This window comes from Podarcis erhardii (assembly GCF_964252035.2).
Source record: "Podarcis erhardii genome assembly, chromosome: 12".
Taxonomy (NCBI): domain Eukaryota; kingdom Metazoa; phylum Chordata; class Lepidosauria; order Squamata; family Lacertidae; genus Podarcis; species Podarcis erhardii.
In genome coordinates this window covers 20,180,171-20,195,714 of record NC_138513.1, presented here as the reverse complement: position 1 = coordinate 20,195,714, position 15,544 = coordinate 20,180,171, and the positions used below count along the sequence as shown (strand labels likewise).

At 40.2% G+C, this 15,544-nt stretch overlaps 1 protein-coding gene across 1 annotated transcript in view; it reads left to right on the top strand.

Moving 5' to 3' along the window:
• MALRD1 (MAM and LDL receptor class A domain containing 1) overlaps nt 1–15,544 on the top strand; it is a 238,211-nt gene that overhangs the window by 30,598 nt on the left and 192,069 nt on the right. The window contains exons 8-11 of the mRNA XM_081881827.1: nt 3,287–3,432; nt 7,674–7,769; nt 12,129–12,336; nt 12,989–13,135. Coding sequence (XP_081737953.1) covers nt 3,287–3,432; nt 7,674–7,769; nt 12,129–12,336; nt 12,989–13,135 — 597 coding nt within the window. The remainder of the gene's footprint in view (nt 1–3,286; nt 3,433–7,673; nt 7,770–12,128; nt 12,337–12,988; nt 13,136–15,544) is intronic.

Below are 15,544 nucleotides of genomic sequence, written 5' to 3'. Positions count from 1 at the left end.
CTTCCAATACAAATGGCCTCCCCCCCAATAACCTAACATGTAGTTCAGCCTTTAAAGAACTCTCATTCTAAGAGCCTCATTTTAAATGTAATGGATCAGCTGATCTGTTACCGTGATCGTATCTTTTTTTCTACCATGGGAATATTCATGACAGCAATGTTATACACCAGCATGGATGGCAACTTGTAATCATTTAGCCTGAGGTCTCATATTGCAATGTGCTGCAATCACACAATGGGAAGTTAATATCTAGAAGCCAGTCTGCATGGTGAGAATAATTTTACTGCACCCCTGCTTTCCCCATTTTCATTTGGTAGCAGGTATATGGTAAAAGTACCCTTGCTATATTGCCAGATAGTAAAAATAAGCAGATTCCCATACATATGGACATGGACAATAGTGTTATGAGTTCATGGGTGCTAGACATTTCTAAATTCCTGGAGTCAGTAAGTGTTAGAATTTAATCAGACCCATGTGTAGTAAGTTGTGTACTAGACACTTCTAATCCCCTGGAATCTGCAAGTGTCAAAAGCTGATTAAACCAGAATAAATTTCCTAAGTGAGGTGATAGTCTGGGAGATGAGCCATTAAGAAAACAGAGGATGAAAGGGGCTTGGTGTGAGACAGCAAATGAGTCAGGCCTTTTCCTCAGCTGATAAAGCTGGACTTTAGAGAGTTAGGAGTTATGTGACTGAGAAACAAAGCAACAGAGTGTGATGTTTGATGTCAGTTTGGATCCAAGGTCATGCCTATGGCAGAAGCAACACTCTCTTGGGGTGTTGGTGCTAGGAACCCCTCCATCGTAGGCTCAGGTTGTATATTTGTTCAAATAAATCATATATCATAAAGACAACACAGTCTTCACTGTGGCTCATTTCCAAAAGGAAACATGGACCCCCAGGTAAGTGCCTGAAATCCCTGGAATGTTTCACTTCTCAGAGACTGGAGTGATGCACAACAATATGTTGAACGCTAATATAGGGCATGGTCAGTTGTAGCCTCCCAATATTTTCTTTTGTACAATGTTCTGAATCACATGTTGGTGTGCTGCTAGTGGCCCTGGTTCTACAACCTGGGCAGTAGGCAAAGGGTAGCCTTGTGCCCTACTTTACAGAGGACAGCCCACTATTTGAAGAGCGGTTTGTAATTTAGCATATGGAAACCTGTGGCCTCTTTTTTTGGGGGGGGGCTGGTACTGCATGAATGGCTACCCTAAATTGTCATGAAGGAAAAAGAGAGAAATATGCAACACAGAGGGCCTGTGGTTTACACAAGAACAACCACTCCTGGAGCTTAAGCCCTAATAATGAGAAACTCTCAAAATTCATATCAACAAACTATGAATCTCCAGTAGCAGGAAGCTGTGAAAATGTTCCCATCCTGACACTGATTGTCCTGTAGATAAGAAGAGCCCTGAACTTCTGTTTGAACCAGGGTTAAGTGAAGAAGAGGTCAGCGAGCCACATGAACAAAAATGCCAGAAAGCCAGGGATACTACTGCCTTAAAATTTTCCTGCCTTGCCAATCAACTCAAATTAGCATCGCCATCCGGTGTACTTTAGTGCCAAGGTCAAATTAAATGACTCGATGCACAGCAGATCAGCAGGAAAAAGAGAAATGCCTGACCTCATTTTAGAATTTGCCATTGCCCCATTTGGCTACAGGGCCATCTTTTTTGTTTGATAGAAATTGTTCTGAGAACAAGCTCTCTATTTCCCATCCATAATGATATTCACAGAAGCTGAAGGGTGAAGTGTTAGAAGATTTTAACTATCAGCTTCTGAAAATAGCCGGATAGTCCAATGATTCAAGAATAAGAAGTGATCATATATTTTTAAAAGAACAGATGTCTGCTCTTTTTATTTCAGACAGTTAAAGGAAAATATGAAGGACACAAGTCATTCTCTTAGGCCTCCATAGAAATCCTGTTATCGGGAGCAAAAGGTCAAAAAGATCTGAAATTACAGCTTTAGCTGTAAACCCGTGTGCTTCTGCAACTTGGTTGCACAATATGCCTTGCTATGAAACTACTGCAGGGGTCTTACACTGATTAGATCTCACCTCCTTTGGTACTTTCGTCAGAAAAATAGCTTTTTAAAAGCTGAAAACATTTTATTTTGAAAATATTTGTTTATATTTCCAGTATAAAACATACGTGGAAACTCATAGAGAATGGAAGCAGATTGCTCCATATTAGGAGGGTGGAAGGGCCTGAGGACTTCTTCAAATGAAAGCTACAATGGAGACAACACACTGGCCGCTGGGCAGACGCGATGCCTGTATAGCATTAAGTCTATGGCGGTGGTGGCTAATATGTGGCCCTCCCATTGTTGCTGAATGGCAATTCCACTTACCCTTGATCATTGGTTGTACTGTCTACACCAGCAACATCTGGAAAGTCACACTTTAGCCATCTCTGGACCATGGCTGCCAGGATTTTTCTGGTTACAGATAGGTAGCCGTGTTGGTCTGCCATAGTCAAAACAAAACAAATTCCTTCCAGTAGCACCTTAAAGACCAACTAAGTCAGTTCTTGGTATGAGCTTTCGTGTGCATGCACACTTCTTCAGATACACTGAAACAGAAGTTTCCAGACCCTTCTATATAGTGAGAAGGTGGGGAGGGGTATTACTCAGAAGGGTGGTGGGAATGGGTGATTGGCAGATAGCTGTGATGAGCCTGTTGACGACTCTTAACGACTGCAATAGGTCTTACAGGAAAAAGCAAGGGGTGAAAAGGTGAAAAGGATTTTTCTGGTCTGATTTCAAATTTGTTGCTGGTGTTTAAAGCCCTAAATGGCTTGAGACCTCAATACTTGAGGTAGTGCCATTCCCCACATACTCGTACCTAGGCGTTAAAATCTCTTGGGGGGGGCGCCTCTCATCTGTGTTCCACCTTTAGTAGGGCATACATGTGGAGATGCTAGGGAAGGCCTTATCTGCTGTAGCACCCTGGCTGTGAAATGGCCTCCCCTTGGGGACCAGTCCTCATTGGCTTCATTTTGGCACCAAGCATTTTGGCAGCATGACCTGCTGTTGCATTTGAGCTAACTATGTTGATTCTTACTGCTGAGCATTGATTTTATGTTGGCTATGATTATTAATGAGTACTGATTTTTGTGGTTTTGTGTTGTCATTTTATGGACTGTAACCCATCTCTGAGATCATCTGATATAAGGTAGATTAGAAATAAGGTTACTATAAATTGTTATCATTGTTATCATCATCAATATTAAAGGAACAAATCATTTATTTCTAGAAAAACTAATGGAGAGATTCTTTTTCAGGCTGCTATAAAGGGGTCAACACATCATATGAAAGCCCAACTCTGAATGGCTCAATGTGTCATTGCTTTGGTGAAAACTGCCATATTTGGTTTCATTACACCATGGTGGATAACAGTGTTCTCAAAGCAGTACTTTATACTGATGCGGTGAGTAAAAAATTGTGGATATAATTCAGTTTCAGACAGAAAAACAGACTTCCTCTCTTGCAGCACATGCCCAATCTCCCTTCCTTTTTCATCCAGTTCCCCAGGAACAGGAACGAAGCTTTTATAGAAACCATTGAATAGTAGCACATTGTTTTAAATAAGTTCTTTGTGCATTTTTAGTAGGAAGGTATAATATACTAAGCTCCAGCAGAAAAGCTGGAAGGATGGAACATGTCTGCAGAAACAAACACTTTTTAAAAATAGGATTAATTGTTTTTGCAGGCTTCAATGTTGTGTTTCCCTGAATGATTTAATACATTCTTTTCAAAATGGAAACAACAACAACAACACCAGTAGTGGGGAAAGGGTATTTGTGGTTTTTTAAAAAATACAATTTCTTAATTTTACAGACCTTTACATTCACCAAAGCATATATCATATATTTAACATCAACTTCCTTTCCCCTCCACTTTAATAGTTCGTTTTAGTTACCCTTTTCCACTGCATATTCTAATCAGTTTGTATTCTTTCCTTTTTCAGTTTTGTCTCCACTTTATATTGCTGAATTTATTCTAATCCTGCTAACGCCTTAATTTGTTTACAATGTTTTTTTCCCTAATATTCTGCAAATCTTTTCCAATCTTCCTTAAAAATTCTTTCTTCCTCTTCTAACCTTCTTCTAACCTCTTATTCTATTAGTTAATTTAGCCATTTCTGCATATTTCATCAATTTCATCCGCCAGGGAAAGGATATTTGTAGTCAGGACATAGATCTTATCCTTCTCCAGAAGAATCGAAAGAGAGGCAATGAAGAATACATTTGTCTACCACCTTCCTGCATTGCTTTTGTAGTAGCTTCACAAAGGAGCTGATAGCACACCATGCCATTTACTATATAGATCTTTCACACTGTATAGAGTACCTGCACATCATTGTCAGCTACTGTGAAGAATGATTCACAGGGACAGAGCACTGACCCAGAAAACAGGAGATGGACATTTCAATCCCATGCCCGGGGGGGAACTGTAGAATTCTGGCTAACTTGGGAGAGGCTGAAACTCCTTGGTAAACATCTGATTTACCTGTAAAAGATCTTTAGTTCAATCCTTGCACTTCCAGGCAGGACTGGAAAAGGTTCCTGTCTGAAATCATAGAGAGCTGCTGGCACTCAATGTAGACAATACAGAAGTAGATGGAATGTTGATCTGACTTGATACAGGGCACTTTTTTTGTTTGTTTGTTTTGTTCTAATAAATATGTGGCACTAGTATGGAGGCTCACCATGTGATGTAGAAAATCCATGTCGCAGGTGATGTTACTTTCCCCTTGCAGAAGACCCACCATATGGATTTCCCTCCCAGCAACTTGCATGTGGGGCTGTAACATGTAAATTGGCTCACAGAGTCAAAAGAAATCTGTGAATTCTATGGCATGGAGAGAAAGTGGTAGAAAAAGAGTAAATGATAGAAAAAAAGCTCACCAGCTAAATTATGCCTGTATGTTCAAAGGCAAAAAAGCACCATGGTTTTTTCTTCTTCTTCTTTAGCTAGAAGAAAGGGTTTGCAAGTCGAGTTATGAGTTTCATTTCCACAGACGAACAAACAAAGCAAAAACAAATTAAGTGTTTTATGCCAGCAAGTCACATATATTCAATGTATCCTGTGGCCTCAGAAGAATTCTATTAAAATTATTTCTTCTTCTTCTCCAAGTACTTAACCAAAATCATAGGTCAATTAGGCACAATTTTTGTAAATAAAGTAGGGAAGAGATTAAAAGACTTGGCACAGAGATTAAATCAATTAACTGAAAATAGGCATTGATATACATAGTCAAATATAATTTTGACAGCATACATTATCAGATCTCAGACCTTTCTTTGCAGCAGCCTATTTACACTTTTTATGATTCAGTCATTATACTCTTTTCCCAGTCAAAATACAATTGCTTTGTGGGTTCAGCTAGAGTTGCTATTAGCATTTATCCGCTATCCACCCTGTTTCTTGCTGCCCTGCATTCAAGGTTGCTGTTGCTGTTTTAAGATCAAAATCTTGAGGTTAGGGGAATTAATGTAACCCCATAACCTATGGCACAGAGTTCTTGATGACAAATGAACCTTCAAAAAAGCAGCCAAAAATTGAGCCACAAAGGTACCAGGAACATTTTTTTGAGGATGGAAACCAATGGAGCTGATGAACTGTAGGGCAGTGCTCAGAACACAGTGACACTTAGATGATCTATTACCAAATTACTTACTTTTTCTTCCTAGAAGGAGTGGAAAGTGTTTTCCAAGCCTTTGTGATGGGAACGGAGACAAAATTAGGCTTTCTGACCTGGAGGTATTATAACAAAGCAGGGGAGTTTTCACCTCTTGAATGGGGTTGAGCTTGACCCTTTCTGACTACTGAATAGCTTCATTCCATCCAATTAATTTTTTTCTAGAGTTTATGTGAAATGTGAAGTCACATTCCTAAGGAATTAGTCTATATACTACACAAACTAGCACATCCTTTGCTGCCTTAAGAGCAGCAAAGCCTTGAAAACTGTGACAGGTCTGATTTTTCAACCTGCAAATGAAACTTAAGAGAACAGTGACAAATTGAAGTAGCTGACAGGGCACAAAGAGAACTTGTTCTTTTCCATTCCATAATGGCAGCAATGCTACCAAGTAATGTGCAATATAATAAAACTTTTGGTTTTTGAACTGTAAGGAACTTTGACCCAAGAGCCTCAGAGTCCTGCGACCAAGACCAAACCATGGCACCATGGGCAATATAGTTTAGGCCCCAGAGAATATTTCCATTGTAGAAGAAAACTGGTGTGTAAACCACCATCTTGTGATTGAAAGGGAATCTGAACCCTCTGGATCGGCCAGGGCTGATATCATAGGAACCTTGCCGAGTGCCTTCTTTTTTCTTGTACTTTATGTTCCAACTTAAGCGACCACCTCAGGAGACCCTATAGAATTATATATAACCTATGACATATCCTAGAGGTGCGGGTGGCGCTGTGGTCTAAACCACTGAGCCTAGGTTGGTCTAAACCTAGCCTAGGTTGGCGGTTCGAATCCCCGTGACGGGGTGAGCTCCCGTTGCTCGGTCCCTGCTCCTGCCAATCTAGCAGTTCGAAAGCACCTCAAAGTGCAAGTAGATAAATAGGTACTGCTCCAGCGGGAAGGTAAATGGTGTTTCCGTGTGCTGCTCTGGTTCGCCAGAAGTGGCTTAGTCATGCTGGCCACATGACCTGGAAAAACTCTGCGAACAAACGTTGGCTCCCTCGGCCAGTAAAGAGAGATGAGCGCCGCAACCCCAGAGTCATTTGCGACTGGACTTATCTGTTGGGGTCCTTTCGCTTTTTTATGGCATATCCTGGTCCTGCCAAGAAACTCTTAGGTTTAGATATTTCTGTTTATGATTTATGTAACTTCTTAGCCTCTTGTCTCATGCAACCCTGTAGTGAAATCACTTCTTATAAGATCCATATTTCTTCACCCTGGCCTGGAGGGAGGTACAGCTAGAACTGCTCTGGCTATTTTGGCTTCCATGGTCTTAGCTTCTTTTGACCTATACAAAAGAAAAGATTAGGGCTTGTGTTTGGAGCACATGATGCAGTGTAAGGCACAGGAAAACAGATACTTCATCTCCTGGAAGTAAGTCACATTGCATTCAATGGGGCATGCTTCTGAGTAGAAATTCATAAGATTGTGCTGTTTTCTAAACAAAGTTTCATGAGCATTGGCAGAGTAGATTCCCATTAACCTTTTGTCTCATGTGGGGAAACCACCCCACATTTGTCTTTTTGTCTGCCTTGTAACTTTCCATTGCAGTTTATTTTACATTTACATAGATACCTCCTGATAATTGCTCAATTATTGTGCCTAATTACTGCAAATGCCTTGTCTTCCCTGGAGTCCGTGCAATCAGAGCAGTAAACACAGCAACGAAGTACAGAAAGCCGTGTTTCTCCAGGCAGCAGTGACAGGCTGATTATGGTTCAGAAAGTTCGGCTAAGCCAGCCTTTCCCAAACTGCTGCCTTCCCCATGTTTTGGACAAAACATCCACCAGCCCCATCCAGCATGACTATGGTCAGGGATGATGGGGGTTGGAGTTCAACACAACTAGAGGGCATCAAACTGGGGGAAGGCTGAACTTAAGTGGTTTGACAGAAGCCATAGATAAAATGGATGCACATTTATAAATATGTATGTAAATTTATGAACATATATGTGTCTTATACCTGTCAGGGTGAACAAGTGGTGCTGTGGAGAGCCAGTGCACCAACTAACAATGAGTGGGTGAAAGCAGAAATACAGATACCAACAGATCTTAAAAAAACCAAGGTAAGAGAAAAACATTTAAGCATCCCCACTTTGAAAGGTGATCCTAGGGGTGCTGCTGAATATATGGAGAATTCCATGTTCTGGGATTTTTCTTCTATGAACTAATGCATGCTTGCAGCTGGAAGAATATATTTCATGTAAGAGAACAGGAAGCACCCTGCAGGCAAAGTTCTTTGGTCTACAACTTCTTTTTCAAGCATCTCAAGCAGTGGTGCAGCTAGGGCTGGACCTTGGCACCAAAGTCCAGAGCCTCCCAGCCCAAGGGAGCCCCAAATGAGTACCGAGAGAGTGGCCGATTGTGGAAGGAACAGCCAAGTGACCCCACATCAGCACTCAGGCTGGCATGGGCATGCACTGGGACTCATGCTGGTCTCCCTGCCGTCTTATCTTCTTCTTTTTAGAAACAAACAAACAGAGTCCCCTGTTTTATAGCTGGGGTGGCTGTACAGGTAATCATTATTTTCAATAAATATTAATTATAAGTACCATAATTTATTATAATAATACTAATACTAATACTACTAATAATAAATGTTTACCTGCCAAGATATTATCCTTTTATACAGCAAAACAGTACTTATACCCAAGTCAATATGTTTAGCATCAGGGCAGCGGAAGCAAACCCCATTTCCCGCCTGTAGTCCTACTGATACTATGATGTAATCAAGTTTGAACTAAGAAGCTAAATATGCTCAGTGTATTTCTAAAAATAAAATAAAATAAGGGTTGGTAAACTTCTTGGTTTTTTGCATATTGGGAATCTAGAAGTAGTTGTTAAGCATGGAATGGCAGGAGGGGGAAGAGGAAAAAGGTTGATGGTGTGTGCCACACAACTGCAGTAATACTCAAGTCTGTCCAGAGGGGGGCTCATTGCAACCACTAAGTCCACGTTCTAAAATAATCTGCCTGTACCACTGACGCTCAAGTTTCCACCAAGTATTTGATGACTAGGCTGCAGGTTTCACGAAAGAGGGAGGGAGCAGAACATGCATAGGTCCTGACAATCCAGTCCATATCACCTCACACCTCACACAGAAGCCTGAGACAAATTCTGCGCATGGGCCACTGAGGACCTTCTTAACATGCCAGGAGCAAAACTGCTGCCCTGCAAGAAAGTAACTTTGTGTTGCAGTAAGCCTGTTACCATATCTAACTTAAAACTCTTCAGTCTTATGTATTTCTTAAATATGTTTTATTCCATCTTTTCTCCAATGAGCTCTGGTGTATATGACATAGATGATTATCCCCCTTTATTTCCTCTCGGCACCCTGTGAGGTAGGTTTGGCCAAGAAATAGTGACTGACGCCAAAACCACTCAGTGAATTTCATGCTCAGTGGGGATTTGAATCCTGTTCTCTCTGTCCTGCTTTAACCCTCTAACCACCACGCTGGTCTGGCTCTCCCTCCCAAAGCCTACCAAGTATAGAAATCACCTGGAGTGTAACAAGAAGTGGACCTGCCAGCAGCAGCTCCAATTTATTTCACCTTTAAATTCAGCCAGCCAGTTGCTGCTAGGTGAGTGAGCCAGTGCTGTTGCAGGATTAAGCTTTCCATTAAAAGGGCAGAATGGAATTTCAGAAACTATGGGCGCACCTGGCACTTAAAAACATGCTGCAGGAAAATTACCTCCAGGCAATTTCCTGCGTCAAATCAATTTCCAGCATAACAAAAACGGATTACTTTGTTTGTAATTCCTTCCTTCCTTCCAACTTATTTTTTAATAGTACTTTTTACTGAGTATATTGTACAGTACAATGTTCCTTCCTACTTTTAATCCAGTTGTGAAATTCATGCCTTATTTGAATCCTAAAAGGAGCATTATTTACAAACAATATGGTTTTTTGCGCATATATATATATATATTCTGAAATTGATTGAGCAACTACATTAACTGAACTGCTTAGGAGATAGACTAGTCTGTGCATTGTGGATATAGAGTTCAGAGAATAAAAGCAATAAAATATCTGACCCTGTCAAATACCATCCTTGATTCCTTTTTCCTCTTTTCTTTTTTAAAGTGTTTTCCTCCTCTCTCCCCATAAGAGTTGCCGGACTGCAACTCAGAGACCCTGTCAGCTACTTTAAATATTCTAAGGTAGCAGGAGAATGTATAACTTTGGTTTGCAATATCATTTCCCCATTGGTCTCTCAATGTAGGGACAGAGGAGAAATTTGATTCAGTACACATTAAAAGCCAAATCTATCAAATTCACAGTTTTTTAAACAATATGCAAATAGAACCACATCTATCCTTCAAAATTTGCACTTTTCTGATTATGGCAAGACAGATTTCCAATCAAGCAGCATTTTTTTAAAAAATGCATAACTTAGGGAAAGTGTGCATACAAATGAAGGTGTTGGTGAAAATAACATCCAAAAATGCATTATATTAGGGGAAATTGCTTGCAGAAATGTGTACATTAGTACTACATATAAAATGTGTTTATTAGGAGAAATTCACACTAAAATGCAAGTGGATTTTCATGAGGATTTTGCTTATAATCACAAATTGTTGCACCATGTGAAAAACCGACTATAAGGCTGGAAAAATGAGAAACTGAGAGAAGTGAAATGGACAGATCCTTCTACTAATCTGTTGTCCTTGCTCAGCCTATCTTCTGTGGGTTGAACCAGAGCCTTGCAAGTGATGAGGGATGTCAAAGCTGACTGGTGAAGGCATGCCAGTATGCACCAATGCTGACTTCATTGTACTGGGCAGTGCAATGGGGCAGTCCTCAAAACCAACAATTTCAGTTGTGAACCATTAAAAATAAAATCAGGAAGCTGCATTGGCTGAAAAGGGCAACCAACAGTGCTTACCTACAGTGGTACCTCTGGTTAAGAACTTAATTCATTCCGGAGGTCCGTTCTTAACCTGAAACTGTTCTTAACCTGAGGTACCACTTTAGCTAATGGGGCCTCCCGCTGCCGCCGCACGATTTCTGTTCTCAACCTGAAGTAAAGTTCTTAACCCGAGGTACTACTTCCGGGTTACCGGAGTCTGTAACTTGAAGCGTTTGTAACCTGAAGTGTCTGTAACCTGAGGTACCACTGTATTTGGATAGTACTTGAGCTGGGATCTGCTCTGCAATTCACCTCAGTGTACTGTGACTTACTCTGGCCCTGTTGACACAATTATAACTAAGATTTAGGAAGGTAAAGTACCTTATTTCACGTCTGTAGGGGTTAAAGGCCTATAGGAAGGCTCTGACTGAATTTTAGCAGAGAAGCAAAATGGATTATATACTGATCTCTTGTGAGCTTTCCAAAGAAGGAGATTTGTAAAGATAGGAAATCTGAGTACTTACCTCTCCATCCCTGCTAATGGCTTTGGTGTGTGTTAACTTGTCCTTTCTTTTTGCACCAGCTGTCATTCAGTTTGCTGTAATATTGAATATATTTCAACAGTTCATCATTTTAAAGGGCTCTTGAATTGATCCGCTTGTGTATATTACACAAGTGGAAATTATGTTAGAAAATGGAGTTACATGAGCCTGTTTGGCCTTTACGAAAGTGCAACCAAATCAATATATGCGTGTTTACCTGGAAGTTAGTCCCAGTGACTTCATGTGGATTTGTTCCTCATAAGCAGCCAACAATCTGAACTTTTAATTGAGCATTGATTGGAGCCCCTATGTGCATTATACACATGAATGGGCATCATCTGCAGAAAGATGCTTCAGGGCTTCCCCTGGCCCTGAGCTCATTCAGCTTTTTCTGGCTCAGTATCTGACATCTGGGCAATAGGCAATATAGGGAAACCCTATATGGATAGACCTTTAGGCGTTAGGCTTTCAATGAGAACTAGAATTTTCCAGGTTTGGGATTCCAGCTCATGGGGAAGGCACACAAATATTCATGCCTAATACATACACATTAGACCATGTGGCAAGGGGAGCAGTCATGCAGCCCCATAGCCTCTTCATGTAATTCATGCATGAAGGCGGCTTAGATTTCACATAGAAAGAATTTATACCCAATCCAATTGGTTAACTGAAGCATAGGCTTGTTTCATACAGTATGCAAGCTATGGCATATACCATACATGTCCCATATCATGTACATACACTTTTACCATTATTATGTAATATTAGCACACTATCCTTTAATAGATTGTGTGGATGCGCTGCTAGCATGTTGCACAAAATTTGGCCTGTGTGCATAGAAAGTGCATTAAATGTGGTACATGAGTAATGACTTTATCTGTGGCTCATGTCCTACTTTAATCAGGACAAATGTTAAAAGAGGTTGCATGAAACACTGAGCAAATACATTAACCATGTTAATACCTCAGTCTCCATTTGTTCCGCTTTCCATTGAAATAATTTGGTAAATATAAAATAGTAACCATTCTCGCAGCTTCTTTTAGAAGGAACAGTCGAAAGCAACATGAGCACCATCTGCTTGCATCACTTTCATTTTGTGGGAAACATGACATCAGAATTGCCAAAGGTTTGTTCTTCTGAACGATTTGCTTGTGCCAATGGCCAATGGATTGACAGTAGTTTGGCCTGCGATTACCACCTGGACTGTTTGGATGGAAGTGATGAAGATCCAGCAGCTTGTGGTAAGTTAAATCACCTGTTCCAAAGATGGTACAGTGCCAAAAGGACTAGTGAAAGCATTTACACTACAGAAAGGAGTATTAGAAACAAACAATGATTTAGCAATAACCAGAGTTTCCCTGGGTTTGAATGTAACAGGAAACTCTGGTCATAGTTTAGTGTTACATCTGAATAAGACCAATGCATATTCAAACCTAAACTAGTAAATTGAATGCAAGAACATTTCAATGTTTTAGAACCACTGTTGGACTAATCCCTTAATATTCAGATAGCCTGACTGCAATTATAACTGCTTTTCAGGTGTCATTCCTGGTTGTTTTTATATTGAAAAAAGTATGGTTTTACAGCACTCATAAGGGCTTTTTTGTGTATATGAGCCAACTGAGTTATTAATTAGGAAACTTATCCCCTACTTTTAATCTTCAGTTTAAGATTTTCATAAAGACTTCTGTGTTAAATTTATTGCAGCAGTTGGCAATAGATGTCTTAAAGTCATCACATAGTTTTCATTTTAAATAAACTTTTTGGATTTGAATGTGAAACCCCAATGATTGCTTTATTAAGACAGATTAATTTAGATAATAATGCAGTAACATTTTTGTATCAGTTTCCCACCCACCCCCTTGACTCTATTTGTGTTTCTTTTTTCAATAGCAAATTACACTCTCTGTGACTTTGAGTCTGACCTTTGCGAATGGAAGACACTGAACACAAAGGATGTACAGTGGAAGATAATGAAAGCACAAACTTCTGGGGATTCCCTCCTTCCTGGAACAGATCATACAACTAGCAGCAATAAGGGTGAGTCATGCTACAGCATTTTTCTGAGCTTTCAAGCACATTGTATGTATATATGTATGTATTAACTTTCAAATATGCAGTCTTGGGGTCCAAGTTACTTTGTATTTCCAGTGGCTTAAACATAAACAGTATGCTTTTAAATGCAAATATTGGCAAAAAATGCACTTTTAAATATGCAGTTTGAGAGGATGTTTTAAAAATTCAGATTAATACAGGAATCAAACAGGACAGAATTATAGGTAAAACCCCGTGAAAGTAATGTGAACCAGACATAAGACACATTCACTCATCCCTACTGTTGCTGTCACTGACTGATTTGCCATTAGGCACTGCCCAATGTGCTAATTATTACCAGCTCTAAGGTTAGTTCTTCTTTCACTGGGTAAAGGCAGACAGCTATCTGGGTCATGTAGAATGATAGCAGTCAATCCTAAATGCCCCTGAATCAATGAGATTTAGGTCCACCTAATCACAGAACCATAGCACTGGAAAGGACTCTGGTGTTCCATAATATTGGTCTTTTTGGTATACCATTTATAGGTAAGATGTAGATTTCTGTGGAAGCTTGCCAGCTGGTTTTTGTTTTTGTTTTTAGTAGAACAGTACCATTGTCATCTAAAATGCTCCATTCTAAAAACTCTCAAAGATGTTATCTCCTACATAGTGCATATCTGTAGTCGCTCAAATCCAAAGGCTGATAGTTTGACAGTCCTGATTAGATCTTTAATTAAGTTTCCCTCCTCCCACTAGCACAAATAACAATGTCAAGCCTATGGGCTTCTTGAGAAAAAATACAGCTCATGCTTTGGGCTTCCATGATCTGTAAGACTGCTAACATGCTTTAAAAGTACTAGCCTGTGCTGGCAGGTTGATGAGAGAAACTGAATAACATACATAATAGATGATTCAATGTGGTTGAGAACAGATAATGTCCAAGTTGAGATGATTATATCTCACTATAATAGACTGAGATATGAATAAGCTTTTTGCCCATGCATGCAGCCTCTTCACTCCTTCCTTTGCAGCATGCGCAATCAAACCAGGAAGCCCCTGATTAATCATAGTTCTCTGTTTAATTTGAACCAGGAGCTTCTAGAGCAAGCCACAATATCCAACCAACTTTAAACCATGGTTTAATCTTCTGGCTTGTTCTGAAGCTGATAACTAGTTACTTGGTTGGAATGAAATGGGAAACTACAATTAGTTAGAACAGGGTGGTTCTTCCCAAAGCCGGGTAAACGAAATGCTGGGAAGGAGGTGTGCAGGGCTCTCACAGGGTCCTAGAATTCCTTCCCAAAGCCTAGTTAGCGCTTTCTGAGCTTTGGGAAGGAGGTGGGTGTGCTAAGGCACCCTGCCAGAGCCTCATGCCTCCTTACCAAAGCCTGACACCTCATCTTTTATAAATAAATGAATGATCATTTTTCGTGGAATGTTTTCCTTTTTATCGCAGAGCATTTAGTGTGTGTGACACACATACAAATGGCATGCATGTACAATTAGCTGCACATACAGCTAATTCAATGTATATGGGTAATTGCCGCTGGCGTCTGTCAATTTTGGGAGACAATGGAGGAGTGTGCCGTTGGGGGTGAAGTCACACTCTTGGAAGGTTGCAGTGCCTACTGTGGTTGCAAAGACTGATACAGGAGACACATGTTTTGTTGCAGTTGGGGCAGATGAAGGCATCCAGTTGCACTGCTATAGATGGAAATGCCGTGGTGCATACATGGCATACAAATCCTTTATCCGTGCAAATTATCATGTAGTGCTTCAATAAGGAAGAATAGCAGAACATGGGTGCCCATTTTTGGGCAACGGTTCCACACGATTTGAATAACTTTAAATTATTCTTTTTAAAGACAATTTTCTGTTAATGGCATGCATTAAATCTCTCTAACACATTCAAGACCAAGTAGCACTGGTCTCATGTAGCTTTAAATTTGCAGTTCTCTTACAAGTGAAATAATTGAACCAAAATAATGTGCTATGGTCTAGTCAATTTCAGCACCACATGGGACCAAGAGAAACAGTTGTAAATGAGGGGGAAAGGCATTTTCATTACAATGAGTTTCATCTCTTCCTCCTGATAACTTTCAAAGTTATCAAGCTATTGTTGCTTGTTCAGGACTAGAGCTTCATTAGCGGTATATATGCACTAGTTGTAATGCAGAATTTGCTTTGTTTGCTCAATTTAATTGATCGTCTGTGCACTACATTAATTCCAAACATAGTTTGCAGCACTGTATAGGGCAATGGAAACATACTTTTGTCTTCCCAGATGAGACCTTATGTACTCTGCTGTTTTCTAGCTCTGAAAACAAGCCTTGTGCTAATAGTGGGAGATGGGTGAAAAGGGAGCAGAGGGGCCTTCAGCATCAATCAGTGTTTGAGCAATAAACACCAGAGTGA